The 20,559-nt window shown below is 46.7% G+C and overlaps 1 protein-coding gene across 1 annotated transcript; it reads right to left on the bottom strand.

Moving 5' to 3' along the window:
* Positions 1 to 9,637: 9,637 nt before the first annotated feature.
* Positions 9,638 to 19,839, bottom strand: Rnaseh1 (ribonuclease H1). The gene is made up of 8 exons (XM_021179348.3): positions 19,657 to 19,839; positions 17,331 to 17,446; positions 16,082 to 16,243; positions 13,644 to 13,743; positions 11,995 to 12,049; positions 11,604 to 11,688; positions 11,007 to 11,131; positions 9,638 to 10,319 (listed from the first exon to the last, which is right to left on the bottom strand). Exons 1-8 carry the CDS (start codon positions 19,782 to 19,784, stop codon positions 10,233 to 10,235), a joined length of 858 nt encoding a protein of 285 aa, XP_021035007.1. The 5' UTR covers positions 19,785 to 19,839; the 3' UTR covers positions 9,638 to 10,232.
* Positions 19,840 to 20,559: the final 720 nt, after the last annotated feature.

Genomic DNA, 20,559 nt, shown 5'->3' with positions numbered 1-20,559 from the left:
CAGAATACCTTTCGAAGCTAGCTTATCAAATGTTGGAATTGTCAAAGCTGGGTGACAGAGACATAGCTATCTTCACTTGAAAGTGTCCAATAAGATTTTTAAGTTACTATCTGTGTATTAAGAAACAAACCATCTGGTGCTGGTGAGATGGCTCAGTAGGTAAGAGCACTGACTGCCCTTCCAAATGTCCTGAGTTCAAAACCCAGCAACCACATGGTGGCTCACAACCACCCGTAAGGAGATCTGACTCCCTCTTCTGGTGCGTCTGAAGTCAGCTACAGTGTACTTAAGTATAATAATAAATAAATCTTGAAAAACAAACTTATTAAAAAAAAAAAAAAAGGAAAGGAACAAACCATCTGGACCACAGACCTTTAAACTCCAGACCTTGGGAGGCAGAAGGAGGTGGAGCTCTGTGAGTTTGAGGCCATTCTGCTCTACAAAGTGAGTTCCAGAACAGCCAAAGCTACATAGAGAAACCCTGTCTCAAAATAAATAAAAAAAAAATTTAAAAAAGAAATAGAAAGGAGGGCTGGGCAGGCCATTTGTGAATTCAGTTTTTTAACTGAGAAAAATAAGGTACGGGGCTAGATTTCTCAACAAGGAAGCCATGCCTACAAACAGCTGCTTGGAGGCCACACTCAGCAAAATGTTGTTCAAACTAATTAGAAGGAAAAGCTGCCTCCTGATCCTAATAATATGTCTCTGAAGGAAACATGGATGACATAAATATAACTCTAGGCTCTTTTCCTAGAAAAAAATAGGGGCATATGGTCAAGATGTTGAATTATCTCAACCAGCTATGCTCCTGGGGCAAAGACTTAAGCAGATCCCACTTGTCCTCAGAGTCAGGATTTCACCATCCCCCAGACATGCAATGAAACATTTCCATGTCACACTAGTCGAGAGAATTGGCAGGTCTCTTCATCACCTTCTGAAACTGCTGGTGCCCTGGGTGGTGGTGGTGCACACCTTTAACCCCAGCACTCAGGGTTCAAGGCCACTCTAGCCTGCACAGTAAGTTCCAGGCCAGCCTGGTCTGCATATTGAACCTGTCTCAATGAACAAACAAACAAATGGAAATGCATTGGCATATAGTTGCAGATGCCTTTAGGCTTCAGTGTTTTGATCACTTCTAATCCCTGTGGCCTCTCAAAGGCGCTACTTTCCAACACGTGAAATGGCAGACAGTCTAATCACCTTAGGTGAAGAAACTGTTCAATGATGACAAACATTTTGCTATTTGGAAAGGCGTCATGGCATCTACTACGTCTGAATGTTCCACAAAATATTCTGTGATAAGCCCTGTGTCGTGGCATTGGGTAATGGGGTCGTGGAAGGGAGGCAGAAACTCAAGACCAAGTGAAGTAAGCATTGAGGAATTTGATAACCCAGTCCTAACAAGCAAGGGAATGTACGGGTAATTGATAGAGAAGGTGGATTATGCAGATAGACTTTCAGAGAGTGGTTCTCCCGGTCACAGGTTCTCACTCAGCAGGTACCTGGCTGCCAGGTCAAGACTAGCAGGTCTCACTGAAAGAGCAAATACCCAACACCATGAGTCTGAGCCATCACTGCCCCCAGCCTCCGCCTCTATGACAGAATCCCAATCTCAAGTCCTCCATTCTGTGTTACTTCTCACTAGGGCAACCTGACTTCTAAGACTCACAGTGGGGTGGGAGGGATGGTTCAGTGGTTAAGAGCGTTTGCTGCTGGTGGCTGACAAATCCATCTCTGGCCTCTGAGGGCACCAGACATGTACATGGTACATTGGGACAAAACATCCACACACATACAAATTAAAATTAAAGAGAGAAAAGAGAAGCCCCTAAGAATAGCATTCTCCACCTTTCAGCCTGTTTCATTGGCTACAGGCCCATCAGTTTGAAGATTTCCACAGTACAACGCAGGCATCCTTTTCCTGGCCTTTCCTCCACTGTGCATTCTTCTGTACCATCGTCACTACCCCAGGGTCCTCAGAGTGGGCGTGGTTTCTCTCCCTCCAGCTGTGGGGCAGTCGGTGGAAGCCCTCTAGACTACCTCTGTGACCCGGTTCCTGCATCCCGAGGCACTGAGACAGGCCTGCAGTCTGTGAAGTTCAAGGACGACACCCTTCTTCTATTTTGCCCCTCTCGCTTTACTTCCATCCTTTGCAGAGATTTGGATGCAGGCAGTCAGGTCATTATCTACAATGGCCCTCCCAAACTCGGGGCTACTCTTCAGGAGGCCTATATTGACCAACTGCAAGCTAGGGCTCTTTGGATGCAGCTACATATTTCAGCAATATAAACTCCACCCGGTTTTAAAAATCTTGTCAGGTGTGTGCCCTTAGGCGTGGGAAACAACTGAGCAGCAGGGGCACACACTGCTCACTGTTCTGGGGAGATGCTGATTGCAGCGGCTGGAATGTAAACAAGAGCCCTCAAGCTGATGAAGGGCGCCCGCTCTGACATTTCCTTCCTGTCACACAAGTTTCCTCCAGAGAGCTCTCAGCCTCTACCATCCTCATCAGAACCATCCTGACAGCCCCGTGGGGGCTTCGGCTGTGACAGGAGGTGTCTAAATCCTAGTGGAATCAATTCAACCTACTGCAGAGACAGGGCTTGTTTAAAACTGCCCGGAGATGGGACTCACATTAGAGAGGCAAGCCAGGAGTGACTAGAGATCAAGAGAAAGCACCATCAGGCCATCTGAGGCCTGCTCCAATCTAGGTGAGCCTCCCTGCTACCTGGCTGCTGGTGACTGGGTGGGTATACAAAGGCCAAACAAGGATGGCATGTGTGATGCACCTCTGGTTGTGTTTGTGAAGGAGTATCTGAACTGGGTTAAGTCAAGTGGGAAGACTCAGCCTGAATGTGGGCTAAGAGCCAGGAGGGAGAAGGCAAGCTGAGTGCTGGCGTTCATCTTGACCTGCATCCTGACTGCACAGGCAGTGTGAGCAGCTGCCTTCTACTCCTCGGCTGAGGCTTCCCTGCTGTGGGGGACAGTACTTCCCTCAAACCATGAGCCAAAATAAGTATTTGCTTATATGGCTTTTGTAAAGAACTCGGTCACAACAAAAGTAAACAGTACAACATCCCAACACCTTGGTAGCCATTGAAAACATAATATACATAGGAAGAAGAAAAATATATTCCATTCATGTGTACAACTCAAACCCAGTGCAATTAAAAAAACAAAAAGCCCATGAATGTGTTTGTTGCTCTGTGTGTCTGTGTGTGTGCATATGTGTCTACATGTATGGGTGTATTTATGCCATGGCATGGCATGTGTGTAGTGAGAGGACAATTTGCATGAGTGTGTTCTTTCCTTCCACTGTGTGGATTCCAGAGATGGAACTTGGGTCATCAGCCTTTGCGGCAGGCAACGTTATCTGCTGAGCTATCCGATAGGCCTCCCCTGCCCATTTTCTGAGCTTGGAGTCAGGGTAATTCTACCCACTTGTTCCATGCTGGACTTTCAAGTTACTTATATGAAGTCATCCCAGACCATCTGCTTCATAGGAATGTGATATCATGGAAAGGACCTGTGGCCTAATACTGAAAAGAAGGACTCTTAGGACTGTAGCTTACCATTTTCCAGATCTGGAGAGGCCCTGGGCACCCTGTGAGTTCACACTATATAACCTGACAACATGACCATGCCAGGGTATAGCTAAGTGAAAGGTTTGTATTGCAACTATGAGAGGAAGAACAGCCAATGGCATCTGGATGAGTCCAGAGCAGAAAAACTAAGCAGTAGTAGACTGAACAGGGCCAGGAGACCTGGCCACCAGAGAAGCAGGAACAGGGCAGAGAGGGAAGAGAGAGAGAGGGAGAACGTAGAGCAAAGAGAGGGGAAGGAGGAAGACAGAGAGAGAGAGAGAGAGAGAGAGAGAGAGAGAGAGAGAGCGCTGGAGAACTCATAGCCAAAGTAGCAGGATTATACAGAGAATTGGACAGCTGAGAGAAAGGAAGGCCTTGAGCTAGAAAAGTGTAGAGTAGTCGGGGGGAAGAGCTAATACTCATGATACTGAGGGAGCCTGGAGGCCAGCATGGACTTTGGTGTGCTAATAGGCACCAAAGAGAGCCATTTGTCCCCTTTGCCTTTTGGGATTTGGGGAAATGGAATTTCCTTTGGACTAGGTAACACAACACACAGAGATGCCTCCCACACACATGGGAACTCGAGCCAGGGCCAACTAGATAAGGAAACAGAGCACTGACAGGGAAAGCCTCCAGTGGAGCAGTGTCTGGGTGGCATGTAGACAGTAATGGGGTAGGTGGCTAGCAGAGTTTAGTCACCAAGTGAACAGGGCTTTGCTGAAGGGAAGAAAGAACAGAGAGCGGCCCTTGGCCATGCAGCCTGCAGAGGCTGTGGAATGTATATTAGCTCAGTGATACATTTTTGGATGCCAAGAGATAATCAAAGAAAAGCATCCTAAATGGTGAAGGTTGAGAGACCTATCCCACCCTTAGCAGGCTCTCTCGGATGCACTCCAGCCAATCCCACCTGAGTGGGAAGTGCAAGGAGATAGCAATTAGCTCTCAGGCAGTAGGGAGAGCCACAAGTACTGGAAGGAGTGAAATGAGTGTCCTCAGCAGGCGACGGGGCTGCACGCCTTGGAAATGCAAGGCAATTAGCAGGGGATGCTAAGAGGACCTCCAAGCAGCTCTGGCACCGGCTTGCAAGAGACAGCCGCTTTTCCTTTTCCGTGCAGGAACAATACTCTTGGCTGCTAATTACTTTAGAAACTGAAATCACTGAATGGCTTTCCTAGCACGCCTAAATCCCTGAGTGCACTCCCAGCACACCCACCCTGTCAGTCCATTTTGTGCAGCTTCGGCAGGCCACCAATTAGGGGTCCTTTCCACACCCACTGTGGTCCTGGGCACTGAACTCGGACCTCATGTACCAGGCAAGAACTCTACAGCAGAGTTCTCTCCCCACTCACCAATGACCAGCTTTGATGGGTCATTGCCATGTGGTGGGTACACAGAGGCAGGTAGCCGATGAGGGGCAGTGTGGAGAGCAGCCGACACGGGTGGGTCCAGATGCCTACGGGGCCGACATAGTTGATGGATGAGGAAACAATGTTCCAGCCCCCATACTTGAGTCTTCCTTCCATAGCTTATATATCCCAGCAAAATCTTTCAAGCTGTATAAAAATCACAATGTGTGTCTACTTTTCTTCTAGTAAATGACCATGAAAAAACAGTGTGCTCGCCAATACCTTTACAAGAAACGACATTATGTAGTCCGGGTAAAGAAAGCAAATTAATCCCCCAAACCCACGTACAGTTGTAGCTAAGCCACTTGTTATAGATTAACAGTGTTTGAGCAAGCAAAGTTGTTTTCTCAGCCAATTTCTCTTACCGGCAGGCAGCAAATTGCAGTTACAAAGAAAGGAGTAATTACTTTATTATTTATCTTTAAAAGTAATCTTGTAAAAATCTTAAGAGAATCACACATCTAAACTTTTATATAAAAATCAGTCATATGTACCTTAAATCGTCAGAATGCAAATCTACTCATCAGCAATCTTTAATAAATCATATCCGGAAGCTGAGGGCAAAAAAAAAAAAAAAATAGGTGTAAGAATCAACCATTACCAGTCCAGCCTCAGTGACAGTCATGCCAGCCAGTGCTGCCATTGTTCTTGTTCCCTGACCATAAAAGGTCCCTCGCTTAACTAATAAGAGTGCCTTTCTGAGCTTCACATTGTTTCCTAAGATTTTCTACATCAGAGCCAGTAGTAAAAACCTCTCAACCTAGCTTCACTAACAATGGTATTTTTCCAAATCCTTTCGAAGGGTAGTAGTCCTTACTGACAATGTGCATCCCTGAGTTCTATCCTAGGGTGGTGATTAAGCACTAATCTGCCCCAGCAGCCAACTGAATGAAATCCGGCAATATTATGTGAGTGCCAGAACTACTGCCCCGTGAGGGGCTGGAAGCCCCCTTAGAGTTTTCATAGAATTCTTAGATATAAAGAGATGTGTGGGCAACAAGCAGAACAGACTCCATAGCAGCTCAAAGTCCTCCAGACACATGGTCCTCGGGGCCAATTTGGCTGTGGTAATCCGGGGCTGCATTCCGTGAGTTCCACAGCCATTCGTCCTTCCTCCTGGACACGGCACATAGCCTTCTTTTCTATGTTTATTTTAAGACAGGACTCTCACTAAGTTGCTCAGGCTATCCTTGAACTTAGAAATCCTCCTGCTTCAGGTTTGTGCCACCAGGCCCAGAATAGATGAAATAATTCATTAAAACAGTATAATGATTTTGTTTTACACAGTTAAGGCAGCTGGGAAGTCCGATATGGATAGGCCATACCTGACAGGCAGGGACAGATACCTCTCATGAGGAGTAGGCACCTGTCAGTGAAGCTCTCTCTTCTTTTAAAACGTCACAGATAGTGGTGTGGAGAGATGACTCAACAATTCAGAACACCAGCTGCTCTTGCAGAGGACCAGAGTTTGGCTCCCATCACTCATATCAGGCAGCTCACCTGTAACTCTAGCTGCAGCGGAGAGCCTTGGCTTCTGGCCCCCTCTGGAACCGGGCATACCTCCCTAACACGAGGTTTTAGTTACTTGTCTGTTGCTGTGGTAACTCGTCATGACCAAGGCAACCCACAGAAGGAAGGCCTTATGTGGGGTTAAGGATTCCAGTGGGATGAGTCCATCACATCACATGGTGAAGCATGGCAGCCGACACCAGACATGGCAGCAGAACAGCTGAGAGCTCACACCTCAGACTGCAAGAAGGAAGCAGAAGGGCCGTCTTTGTCAGTGTTGTATTGCTGTGAAGAGACACCATGGCCAAGGCAACTCTTATAGAAAAGCATCTAATTGGGGCTGGCTTACAGTTCAGAGGTTTAGCCCATTATCATCATGGCGGGAAGCATGGTGGCATCCAGGCAGACATGGTGCTGGAGAGGTAACTGACAGATCTGCATCTGGATTGACATGCAGCAGGAAGAACGACACCGGGCCTGGCTTGAGCTTCTGAAACCTCAAAGCCCAGCCCCAGCAACACGATTTCTTCAAGACCACAACTACTCCTGCCACTTCCTCTAGGCCTCTGGGAGCCATTTTCATTCAAACCACCTCAGGGGCCAAACTCAGGATGGGCCAGGCCTTAAGCTCTTAAATCTCACTCATCCTCTGAGTGACATACTTTCTCCAGCAAGGTCACACACCTCCTTGGCCTTCCAAACAGAGCTACCAAATTGGGACCAAGAATTCAAATGCCCTCCATTGTAGTGACATCTCATTGAAAATGCTACACATATAACTTAAAAAGAAAAAATATTAAAGCTACAGATAGACTGGATTTCTGAGTTCGAGGCCAGCCTGGTCTACAGAGTGAGTTTCAGGACTGCCAGGGCTACATAGAGAAACCCTGTCTCAGAAAAACAAAAAACAAAACAAACAACAACAACAAAAAAAACCAAGTCAACAGTAAGATCCAGGTCAGCTAGAGCTGCCACATACTGACCCCATATCTCAAAATAAATAAGGTCGAAAGTGAGTGAAGACATCTACCACACCTCCATATACACCTGCACAGAGGAATGAAAAGGAATGAGAACACATACAGGAACATGTACACAAACAAAACAAAAGCATACACAAAACCAGCAGCATGCGACTCTAATTCTGGCACTTTGGAGGTAGGAACAGGTGGATGACTGGGACTTGGCTAGCTCGGTGAGCTCCAGATCCAGTGAGAGATACTTTTTCAAACAAAACAGGATGTGAGGCTGGAGAGATGGATGACAACTGAGAGTACTTGCTGCTCTTCTAGATCCAAAGTCAGGTCTCAGCACCAACAAGCACAGCTCCTGTGGATACATACCCTTCTTCCAGCTTTGGAGAGTGCCAGCACACACGTACACAAAACATGCAAGTGAAAATGTAAGGTGGTTTTAGGATGCATTTCAACTCTATGCACCCATCCCATGAGACACGGGGATGTAGACTGACCAACTGTATTATGCATCCATTTCCAAAGAGTAATTTTATTATGAATCACACACCCTTCAAACAGTCAAGGTTGCAAGTGTCCTGGGACTTCTCACTGTCCTTAGCAGTGTACTATCCTAGTGTTTGAGCTTGACTGCAATAGACTTCCTGAAAAACACATCAGAAGAGCTGACTTCTGTCTACTAGACAATCTTCACACCAAGCTAGAATTGAGGCCTTTGCTCTCAATAGGACAACTTTCTAAAGTTGTCAAAGGAAAGGAGCTAGCTTGGAAAAGGGACTATTGGGGAGTAGGAGACAGATAAGACAGAGTTATGGATTCTTAATCATGCACATGTATGAAAATGTAATGAAACCCATTATGTATAATATCTGCTAATAAAATTTTAAGGGTGGAGAATAATTGAGAAAGACAGCGGCATACTCCCCAGCCTACACACACCAATGGTAGAGTGCTTGCCCATATTAGAGACTCTATTCATTCCCTGTACACACCGACAGAATACAATGTTAGGTTTTATTCTGGGACATGGTTTCAGGTAGTCTAGCCAATAGTCCCCACTCCCCAATAGTCCCTTTTCTAAACCACCCCCTTTCCATTGACAACTTTTCAAGTTGTTCTATAGAGCAAAGGCCTCAATACTAGCTTGGTGTGAAGACTGTCTAGTAGACAGAAGCCTCAGGATGATAGGTGAGACTTAAACTTGCAACATAGTCTAAGCTGACCTTTAACTTCTGACCTGCCTCTGCCTCCCAAGCCTTGAAATTAAGGTGTGTGCCACCACACCTGGTTCTAACCAGGATAGGATTTTTGTGTTTATGCACATGTGTGGAGGTGCAGCAGAAGACACCAGATTCTGGGTGACTCTATCACTCTCTGCCCTGTTCCCTTGAGACAGGCTCTCACCGCTGAACCTGGAGCTCAGATTTCGGCCAGGCTGGATGTCCTGCAAGTCAGAAAGTCTCCTGTCTTTATCCCGCACAGCACTGGGGTCCCAAGCAAGCCGGACATTCCCATCTTGCTGCACACTGCCAGGGTTCTAAACTCAGGCCAGGTCCCCAGGCTGATCAAGTCTGCACTTCTCCCCAGTGGGCCATCTCTCCCCAGCCCTCGTACAGGACTCTGAGCTGTATTACTCCACAGATCACACACCAAGCCAGCAGAGACGACATCCTAGTCACTCAGGCCCACCGTCCTGCTCTGCCCGAGACACAGTTATGCTTCCCGAGCACTTTCGGAGGCCTACTCTGTGACATGCAAACATGTACAGCTGCCACAGGGCAATCCGAAGGGCAGGCTGTCACTGCTTGTCAGGGATGACTTCATTGTCCTAGGCTCCAGCAGATGGCCCAGCTTCCCGGATCCTAAGGAACTTAGAGTCAGCCCAGTGACAGCACTGTCTTGTGTCCCTGCCATTCCATGACCTTCCATTGCTTAAGGGCACTGTGATGATTTGCATGAGGACAAACTGACCAGCCCATCCCTCTAGAGTGACTTTCTCAATTCTAGCTTTGGATAGCAGCAAAGAACATTCACCTCTAACAGTAACTCAAACTAGATATGTTCTGTGTCATCCCTATATACTTTTATTATAAAAAATAAATAAGGATAATTTCAACATGTTTTAAATTTATACAGTATTTTTAAGAAAAAATAGGCAAAGAAATCTATTAGTAATATATTTATGCATCTTGGTTTTTAAAGGTCTCAGCTGTTCCTTCAAGGTGATCCAGGAGTCAAGGCCGCCTGAGTGTAGGCTCTGTCCCACATGGCCATATTATCTCAGACACACAGACGTAGAGGGCAGCTGCAGGGGCAGGAGTCTTGCACTTGTGCCTTCTAGAACTTTTTTTTTTTTTTTTTTTTTGGTTTTTCGAGACAGGGTTTCTCTGTGTAGCCCTGGCTGTCCTGGCACTCACTTTGTAGACCAGGCTGGCCTCGAACTCAGAAATCCGCCTGCCTCTGCCTCCCAAGTGCTGGGATTAAAGGCGTGCGCCACCACGCCCGGCCTTCTAGAACTTTTAGGTCACACGTACTGACCAGTGTCTCACTGACTCCTACTAAAATCCAGCTGGAGCATTTTGGGACAGACCCTGAAATCTCACAGAAGCAGGATTCAACACTTCCTTTCCATCATGTAAGCACGTCTCACCAAGCTGTGCCACAGGTCACACTGTGTCCTTATGCACAGCTCAGTGCACAGCAGGGTAAAGAAACAGCCACTGCCTTGGGTCTGAGTGGGCAGCAGCTCACTCCTCTGCTCAGTCCTCAGACTGCTTCGCTCCTTCCCGTGCCAGTCTGTCGGCCTCTTCATTGCCCACAAATCCTGAGTGACCAGGAATGTGCATCTGTTAAAATAAAAATTCCCCTTTAATTTTTCCCGATCTTTACAAGTGCAGCACACGACTCTATCCTATATCTCACACCCAGAGAAGCTCATGTATCAGAAAAGACTGAGGGCCAACAGAAGCACACACTGGGGCTGGAGCCATAGTTCAACTAGCAGAGTAGGTCTGGGGTTCAATCCTCAGTGGCACATAATCTGGGTGAGATGACATGTGCTTACAATTCCAACCCTGGCAGGACCAGGCTAAAGAGCAAAGAGTGGATGCTAGAGAATGCTATCCTCCAGGCGAGGCATGGCTACTGAACTCACAAACACACGTAGCACAGGGCCTACACAGGACTGGACCAGGCAACAGATGGGGAAGTTCTGCCCTCCCCGGGCTTCAATTGTTGATGAGGGAGGAACAGGCACCGTCTTCAATGCTGGAGATACTGCTAAGGTGCTTATGTTCCCGTAAGCAACTGCATTGTGCTTCTAGAAGCAGCCAATGAAACAGACTGCACTCAGGAGGGGAAAGGAGGAAGGGCAAACGTGGTGTGCATTTACACCCACTCTTGTGTATAACTAACACACACTAACAAATACATACACTAACCTTATGGAAGCTGCTACTTTAACCTAGTCACCAGCCCCTTCCAAACACCATTCTCTCAGCTAAGTCAGACCATGCATGTGACGAGTGACTCACCCACTGGATGTCCATGCCCTGAGTGAGCTCGTCCAGCTCCATGAAGTCCTCCTTGTTGATCACGTCTTTCCCGGTACTTGTTCTCCAGCCATTCTTCTTCCAGCCCTGAACCCAGTTAGTTATCCCTAGGGGGACACACGCTCACAGGCTCATTCATCAGGAGGGATGGCCTCTCTTGCTCCACAGTCTCTCCTCACAATGGCTACTCTTGTTCTGAGTCAAAGCCTGGATGGTTCCCTTCCTTCAGTGCCTTCCCTTGCTTATTAAGCCTTTAGCATACTCCCTAGACCCCCAACCTTTCCTCTTCCTGCTAGCTGCATCCAGTTAGTTGAACATGGGTCTTTCCCAGGGAAGCCCCACCCCCACCCCCATGTGCTTCTATGCAGCCACCCCTGTGACCTAAAGTTGCTCACACCCTGACCCACGTGTTATGGAGCCAAGGAGCCCAGCTCTCTAAGACAGCAGCTCTAGACTCCTATTCCTCTGAACCTCAAGAGCCCAGGTCACCCAGGGTTGTCCCACTACCCACTACTAGGAAGAAAAGTCACTTCCCACTACTAGAAGAAAAGTTCTGTCATAGTGCATGGGACAGCTTACCATTGATGGTGAACATGCTGTCTGTGTACAGAACCAGCTTGCTGATGTTCTGAGCCTTGGCTTGCATGATGGCTTTGCAGGCTGCCTTGAAAAACCAAGTCCATAGTCATGTTATACAGAAAATGCTCGCCATTTTACATTACTGATCAAGTGTTTCAAGACAGAAGCACTCGCTGCTCTTTCTGGACCACCATGTTGTCTTCTCTATGTGAGGAAGGGTAAAACTACAACAGCCCATGGCACCTACATAAAATGATTCCACACTTTTTCTAGAGAATTACTGTCTTTAATGGCCTTTCAATACCTTCTATCTAAGGCAGGAAAGGAAGGGGAAAGGCTGATCTTGTGGTCACAGGGAGGAAAACAGACTCATGTTTATCTGGGAACTTACATGGATCTCGGCCCTCTGGTTTGTCTGTCGCCCAGGAAGCCTTACACCTACATTTCTGTTTCAGAACAACATAAACAAGAAAGACAAAATGACAATGCTAACTCCCAAAGCAACTCTTCTCAATGGACAATAACAAACTAGTGTTCACTTCGACTGAAACTTAAAACCTAAATACAAGCAACAGCCTCAAAATCCAAACCAGGGCTGGGACACAGCTCTGTGGGGGTGTGTTTGCCTAGCACCCACAAGACACTGGCCCAAATACCAACACCTGCAAACAACAGCAAACCCAGAAAACCACACACCTGTGATCCCACCACTCAGGAGGCAGAGGTAGGAGTGGTGTGAGGCGGAGGCCAACCTGGTCTACATAGAGAGCTCCAGGACAATCAGAGCTACATAGAGACCCTGTCTCAATAAATAAAAACAAAACAAAAAGATCCAAGTTAAAGATTTAAAGAGTTCATTATGCTATTATTTTCAAGACAAGGTTTCCCTGTGTAGCCCTAACTGTCCTGGAACTCACTCTGTAGACCAGGATGGCTTTGAACTCAGAGATCTGCCTGCCTCTGCCTCCTAAGTGCTGAGATCAATGGCATGTGCCACCACTGCCCAGCTTTGGTGCCATTTCTAATCCCAGCACCTGAGAGGCTAAAGCTGGAAAATCTCCATGAATTAGCACTACCCAGGCTATACAGTGAGACAAAAGAAAACAAACAAACAAAAATTCTACCCTCATTTCCTAAGTTAGTTAATATGTTGATACATGCAAATATTTAAAGTAAACAGATAAAAATACTTTTTAAATTAATTAATGAGCGGGGACTGGAGAGATGGCTCAGAGGTTAAGAGCACTGACTGCTCTTCCGAAGATCCTGAGTTCAAATTCCAGCAACCACATGGTGGTTCACAATCATCCGTATTGAAATCTGACTCCCTTTTCTGGAGTGTCTGAAGACCCCTACAGTGTTAATAAATAAATATTTTTTTTTAAAAATTAACTAATGAGCAATTTATATGAGCTATGTCTGTCGAAACTTCTTGGTGAGCATCAGACCTAGTGTAAGAAAACCTCACAGAATGGCTGACAGACAGGGCCCAGGTAGATATGAATGGTTCAGTTGTACACCTTTGCCTGTATTCTCTGACTACTTCTAAGTCAAGCATCTTCTAAAAAGTCTAAAAGTCACCAGGTGTGTTATGGTAGTATATGCCTTTCATCCTAACCACCTGGAAGAGACAGAGGCAGGAGGATGTCCATGAGTGCCAGGCCAGTCTGGTCTCATAGTGAGTTTTGGCTAACCAAAGCTATATAATGAGACCCTGTCTCAAAAACAAGCCCAGAAGCTAGTGATGGGACGGGTTCTAAGCTGGTGCCCTGCCCCTGCATTGCTGCTGGCTGGCTCTTCTACTCACATGCCTTAGGACCTGTACAGACCCAGGGAAAGAGCACTGAGTCCCAGTACTTAGCAATGTCAAGAACCAAGTTGTCTGGCACCAATATAAATCAGTCAGTTGCTCTTCTATTCCCAGCCAACACTGTTTACCTAGCAGTTTAGCAAAGAACACAACAATAAGCAGCAAATATATCAATAAGCAAGCCCTGCCCACGAGGGAAATGTGATGCCCGCTCAGCCGTGTTTACTTACAAGGGGTGGCCTGGGCCCCAGTAAACGCCAATTCCTGCTCGTGCCCGCTTCCGTCCATTACTGGAGCAACAGCCATCCGTGTAGACAACGACTGACTCTCCTGTAAGAAGAAAGAGTGAGGCCACAGCACCGACCTGCTGAACAGTGACCACTGCTAGAGTTTGCTGTTCAGGACAACATGGATTTCCCACTATGGGGTGTGGTTACTTTTTGCTTGTTCCATACACCAAGTCAGTTAAAGGTAGGACAGAACTTCCCACTAGGAGACCTGCTTATACCTCAAGCTAAAGAGGTCCCTCGTGCTTGGCCCCTTCTCTCAAGCTGTCCTCCCAGAGAAAGCAGTGCTTTCAGTGAAGCTAGTCCCATATGCCAGAAAGCCAAGTGGACTCATCTTCTCTTAGTACATTTGCCTCTAACTGTAAAGTAGCTCTCACCTCTACCCCCTCCTTTCAAACACGGTTTGCCCCAGTGGGCAGGGCAGACCTACACCCTCAGCAGACTGCAGGGAGACAGTGAGTAACAAAGTATCTGGGATAGGAGAGGGGGAGCCCAAGACCACCACACAGGAGGAACCGTCCAAGGCCAGTGGCCTAAGTCAGCAGGCTCAGGGGATGCATGGAGACCAGTGCCCCTCAAAGAAGCAAGGCTGGGGACATTTGAGCACAGAGGCTGGGCAGGTCTCCTCTGTCAGCTGCACTTGCTTTCCATCCACACGAGCAACCTTTCTATTGCTTCTAGTGCTACAAAGGAGCACGGGGACCAAAAGCCCTCAGGGAGGAAAGGGTTTATTTGGCTTACGCTTACACTTCAGTTTATCAGTGAAGGAGGTTGGGACAAGAACTCCAACAGGGCAGGAACCTGGAGGCAGAGCTAATGCAGAAGCCATGAGGGGTACTGCTTACTGGTGTGCTCAGCCTGTTTTCTTATAGAACCCAGGACCACCAGCCCAGGGGTGGCACCACCCACAGTAGGCTGGCCCTTCCCTATGAATCTCTAAGAAAATGCCCTAGAGACTTGCCTACAGCCATTATGGAGGCCTTTTCTCGGTTGAGGGTGACTTTAGCTGGTGCCATGTAGACACACAACTCTCCAGCACAATGAGCAGTGAAGGATACTTGTTTATCCTAGATAACTGCCAAACCATCTACACCCACAGTTCTACAGTGCCCTCCAGCTCTCCCTGGAGGTAAAGTACACATGGCTTCCTCTTGGCAAAAAAACCAAAAAACTACGGTTGTGCCAATGCTGATTCATCTATAAATGCTGCTGGTTTCTGTTCCCACTTGTGCAAGACATAAACCAGAATATAGTTACTAGAAGCACCCAGGTGCCTTTGGAGTTAAATACAGGAAAGGCCCTGGACCTTTTTCCCTCAAGCTTCTGAGGCTGGACAAACGCTCAGTTAGAAAAGGCATTCTGGTTTGACTCTCCTTCTGGCCCCAGCAGCCTGTGGCTAGGGAAAGAATTCTCAAAAGCTTCATGATTTTGTACTAATTGATTAGCCAGGCCCAGTTGCGAAGGACTCGGATGGCTCCGAGGCTACGACAGGAGGCTGGCAAGTTCAAGGTTAGCCTGGGCTTCAAGGGGAGTTCATCTTTCCCGGTGAACTGAGAGACCCTGCCACAAATAAACAGCAAGAGGAGAGGGCGGACCACATCAGTAGGAGCTCTGGGCTAGGAAAGCAAAGGCCCTTTTTGTTAAAGCACTCCCTCCAAAACAGAAGGTCTGAGAAATTTCTAGAGAATAGTTACAGAAAAAAAAAAAAAAAAAAAGGATGAGTATCAGCCTAGCAGTTTAAATGACAGGTTGGCTATCCATCCACACCCTGAATCCCAGCACTGGGGGGTTGGGCAGAAGAATCTCTAAATACCAACCCAACCCAAGCTACACAGAGAGCCTGTGTCACAAAAACAAAAAAAGAAAAAACAAAAACAAAAAAACCCAAATAACAAAACAAAACACACACAAAAAAAAAAAAAAAAAAAAAAAAAAAGCAAAACACCGCCACCGCCACCACTACCACCACAACCCAGCTTAAACTCTTTATTTAGAAAAGATTTCTAATTTCTTATAATTGCATTAAAAATTCTGAACCCTACTGGGTGTGGTAGTGCACACCTTTAATCCCAGCACGTGGGAGGCAGAGGCAGGCGAATTTCTGAATTCGAGGCCAGCCTGGTCTACAGAGTGAGTTCCGGGAAAGCCAGGGCTGCACAGAGAAACCCTGTCTTGAAAAACCAAAAAAAAAAAAAAATCTGAACCCAAGAAAGTTTCAGGGAGGACAGTAGTAGCTTACTCCTTAGATCTCCACGTTGAGGAGGCAGAGAGGCAGGCAGGTCTCTAAGTTCCAGGCCTGGTCTACAGAATGAGTTCCACGACAGCCAGGACTAGACGGAGAAACTCTGTCTTGAATCCCCCGCCTCAACAGAAAGGCATACCCATATAAGAAAATGCGTCCTTGCTCACTACAGCAGCGGGCTCGGTGTCCTGTCTTGTGTGCTTGGGCCCTGGCTCTGGAAGTTCTTCCCCTTCACCCAGGGGCTCCCGAGGCCGCTTGCTGGTCTTCGCCTGTGACTTCTGCTCATGTGCACTTTCCTGCCCTGAAAGAAGATTCCAAAACCAGAGAGTATATGAATGTTGAAGAACCAAAACTTTTGGAAGTTTTTAACATTACTGCACTAGACTGGGGCACTCTAGATGTGAACCTACCAGAAGGAATAACTGAGGACAAACCATCCCAGACCCTGGTGCCCCAGGAGCTCCAGAAAATCTAAGGCTCCCACTGAAAATAATAGTTAACAAATGAATGAATGAGGGGCTGGTGAGATGGCTCAGTGGGTAAGAGCACCCGACTGCTCTTCCGAAGGTCCAGAGTTCAAATCCCAGCAGCCACATGGTAGCTCACAACCACCCGAAATGAGATCGGATGCCCTCTTCTGGTGTGTCTGAAGACAGCTACAGTGTACTTACATATAATCAATAAATAAATCTTAAAAAAAAAAAATGAATGAATGAATGAATAAGTTCCTGAAACCCCACTTCCCAAGGGAGGTTCAGATAGTTGGGTTTTTTTTTTTTTAATGTTCATTTGTTTTTGTTGTTTTCTTTTTGTCCAGTGTTCTAAATTACAGTCAGCGTGCTGATCTGAGTCCTGTGTGTGTTCTAAATCTAATGTCCCTTATAGTAGGCTTCTGGTACTGTCTATGACAAATGAAATGCAAAGAAACTTAGTGGTATAATCGTATGGTCTAAGGCCTAGCAACGCTATGAGCACTTCTGAGTATTCAGCTGGAGGTCTGAGTCCCAGAACTGATAACACTGCTACTGCAGGAACTGATAGGTATTTAGTTCACTCCTACAGGACCCTACGATGTAGGACAAGTCTGGAACTGGATGTCATTCGTGCCTTAAACTCCCAATTCTAGGTACCACAGACCTGGCTGAACCACACTCTTCTTTTAAAATTACATTTTAAAATCTTATTTATATGTATGTGCGTGTGTGTTACAGGAGACTATGAGTCACGCAACATGGATGCTTAGAATCAAACTGTGACCCTCTGAGCCACATCTCTAGCCTCTGAACCACCATTCATGACAACTTTAATGTGCACAGAAGCAGTGATGTCGGGCACGCAGAGGGCTTTTCATCGCTTAAGACGTTACACCGACGAAGTAACTAACATACCTTTTGAACCATCCGGGCTTGAAGAGCTCCTGACAAAGGCCCAGGCCTCATCTTCTGTGGCAAATTTCTTAAACCTGGCAGCAGGAAACCGGTCCACCTGGGCTTTGCACTCACTCCTGCAAGGATATGTACATTAGCCAGGCTTCCTTCCTCTTCAATTACATCCTTTCTCATTTTTTTTTTAAATTTAACTTTATTTTTTACTATTTTACCTCATCTATTTACAGTTGTCATGTTTTACTGCAGTTTTAGGTTCACATCAAATAGGAACTGAAAGTAGAGAGTTCTCTTAAGCTTCTGCCCCGCAGTGCCCTTTACTTGCGCCAGGGATCACTCGGTGTTGTAAAGCCTACAGGTTTAGTGAATAGATGATGCCAGTGGACTACATTACCACAGATGCAGAACAATCTCATGCCTTAGAACCCCACCCCCCAAGGGCTGGGTGGTGGTGGTGCGTGCCTATAATCCCACACTCTGGAGGCAGAGGCAGGAGAAGCACAAGTTCAACACCACACGAATCTATCTATGTGCAGGTTGCAGGCCAGCCAGTGCCTCATAGAAACTCAGTCTCAAAAACACCTGGGTTTGGGAGTGCACACCTGCGATCCCAGCACTTGAGAAGTAGAGACAAAGGGTCAGAAGTTCAAGGTCACCTTTGATTTATAGCTAGTTCAGTTGAAGGCCAACCTAAGACACACAAGACCCGGACAGGAAACAAAGCCTGTCTGCTTTCACAGTCACCTCTCCTCAGTTCGAAGCCCTTAAAACCACTGATTTGTTTTGCAATCTCTACTAGTTCCAGGATCCCATATAGTCGGAATCCCACACTGTAGATCATTTCAAATTGGCTTTTTCTTTTAGAAGGGTATAGTTAGTGCTTCTTCATACTATTTCATCTTTCATAACTCATTTCAGGTCTGCATATTCCATAGCTTTACCAACTCACTGTCTACTGGAAACTTGGCTTCCAAGTTTTGTCAATTATGAATTAAATCTCCATACATGATTAAGTGCAGCTTAATGTGAAGGCATAGCTTTCCACATTTTTTATTTCCTCCAGACAGAGTTTCTGTGTGTAGCCCTGGCTGTCCTGAAACTCCTTTTGTAGACCAGGTTGGCCTCGAATTCAGAGATGCACATGTCTCTGCCTCCCAGCCTCCTGAGTGCGGGGATCTAAAGGCGTGCGCCACTATGCCTGGCCCATTGTCTTTTCTAGAGCAGGAGGTTTTAACTGAATGAAGTTTAACATACAAGGACTTTTCATGGATTATAGGTTTGGTGTTGTATGGAGAGTCAAAGGGATCTGCTGTCAATTCCTTGGGACAAAGGTCACACCTCAATTTGGCTTCATTTTACATGTTAAGACCTGACAGCCCATTCTGCTAAATGCCATCCAATCCAAATAGCATACTAGTACCACAAGGTCTTCCACAACTCCAGCACATACTAAAATTTTGTTATCTTTAAGACTCAATCACAGAAAAAGGGTTGGCAGTGGATATGTTTCTTCCTTAGTACTGTCTCAGCTTTGCCTAGGGAAACATCCAGGTCACCGGACAACAAACCTTGATATTAGAAGTTAACTGTCATATACTCCCAAACCTGGACTTAAGCCCCGATTCTGCCTCTCACTTGACCTGGGAATTGCCACAGTACCGGTGAAACTGAAAACTTCATCTTGCCTCCAAGGGCTGCGACAAGGATCCAAAGGCAAAGACCAGCTTCTGGCTTGAGACTCTCCACCTCTCCCCCTCCCTCATCTCTTCCACAGCCCAAGCTGGCCTCTAACTTGTAGTGATCCTCCTGCCTCCACCTCAACAGTGCTGGAATTACAAACATGAGACAACACATCTGACCACGATTTTTCTTCTTAAAAACAGTCGGGGATGAAGACGTAGCTCAGCTGCTGGCCTGGTATGCACAAGCCCTGGGTTCAAACACCAGCAATACACAAATTGAGCATAACGGTGCCTATCTGCAATCCCTGCGTTTGGTTAGTGCAGGCAGAAAGACCAGAAGTTCAATTTGGCACATATTCGGCTCGAGAAAAGAAACCCTGTAGCTATGAAAAATGTTTAAACGATGAAAACAAGAGGAAGTTGGGCGTGGTGGCCCAAACCAATGAGCTCAGCAGTCTGGACTACATGGGGTTCGGTGTCAAAAAACAAAACACCCGCACACAGGAACGATCAGAACGTGGGAAGCCTTGTGTAAATTCTGGCTGCGGTGACCATGTGTTCTCTTTGGGAGGATTTGACTACAACACGGAAGGGCTAAACGAGCTGTTAGGTGTTTAGATAAAGTGCTCCGCCAGGCTCCGTCTCACCAACTCAGGAAGACTCCGGTCCTGCGGCCTCTCCTCACCGCATAGAACATCCCGAGCCCGCAAATGCCTCGTCTCAGGCGTACGACGGCCAGTGTCACTGTACGGGACAGCGGCAGCAGCCAGCGCATCACTCACGCCAGCGCGGCAACCCACATTGCTGCCCGCGAGCCTCCCGCCGGCGAGCCGACACACTTCCGGCTCAGGAAGGTGACGTCGCGAGGCGCCCGTCGCGGAGAGGGGCGGGGCCGAGGATTTTGTCTTCGGTTTCTTAGACGTCGGTGGAGACGTTCGGCCTGGAGACAGAGGTGTTTCCCAGCCGCCGAGTGCCTAGTCCAATCCCAGCACAGCAAAACTGATTTGGAAGCGAGAGGAAGAGGGGAAAGAAGGAATGAAAGGATGATGGCCGAATGAGGGAATAGATGTGAAGACAATGAGCCCATGTAAAACTACATCCCATATTCTAGGATGCCCAACTCTGCAGAATAGGGTTCCCCTCCCCTTTGCCATCAATGAACGAGAAAATGTCATGAATACACAACAGCATTCTGGCCTTATAATTCTGGACTACATGGAATGAAGCAAGTCATTGTTGCAAACTGGGGAATCGTTTTCATAACCCAAAATCAACTAAAACTTTAAAATATACTCCTTAGGGACTACCAAGACGACTTTGAAAGTGAAGGCACTTGCCACCAAGCTTAACAACTCTCCCACAAGTTGTCCTCTGACCTTCGCACATATGCACCAACGATAATGCACACACACACATAAATGTAATTTTAAAATCATAAAATAAATGTATACTCCTTGAAGTCATGAGTATGAAAAGTTTTTCTAAATATAAAGAAAAAATAGGGAAGGGAAAATTTCCCTGTAATGGTTGTCTCTGATTGTTTGCCCTTC

The sequence above is a fragment of the Mus caroli genome, unplaced genomic scaffold (genome assembly GCF_978045245.1).
Source record: "Mus caroli unplaced genomic scaffold, Mus_caroli_1 scaffold_14, whole genome shotgun sequence".
NCBI classification, from domain to species: Eukaryota; Metazoa; Chordata; class Mammalia; order Rodentia; family Muridae; genus Mus; species Mus caroli.
Note: the sequence above shows the minus strand (reverse complement) of the source record. Positions and strands in the feature narration are given on the sequence as shown.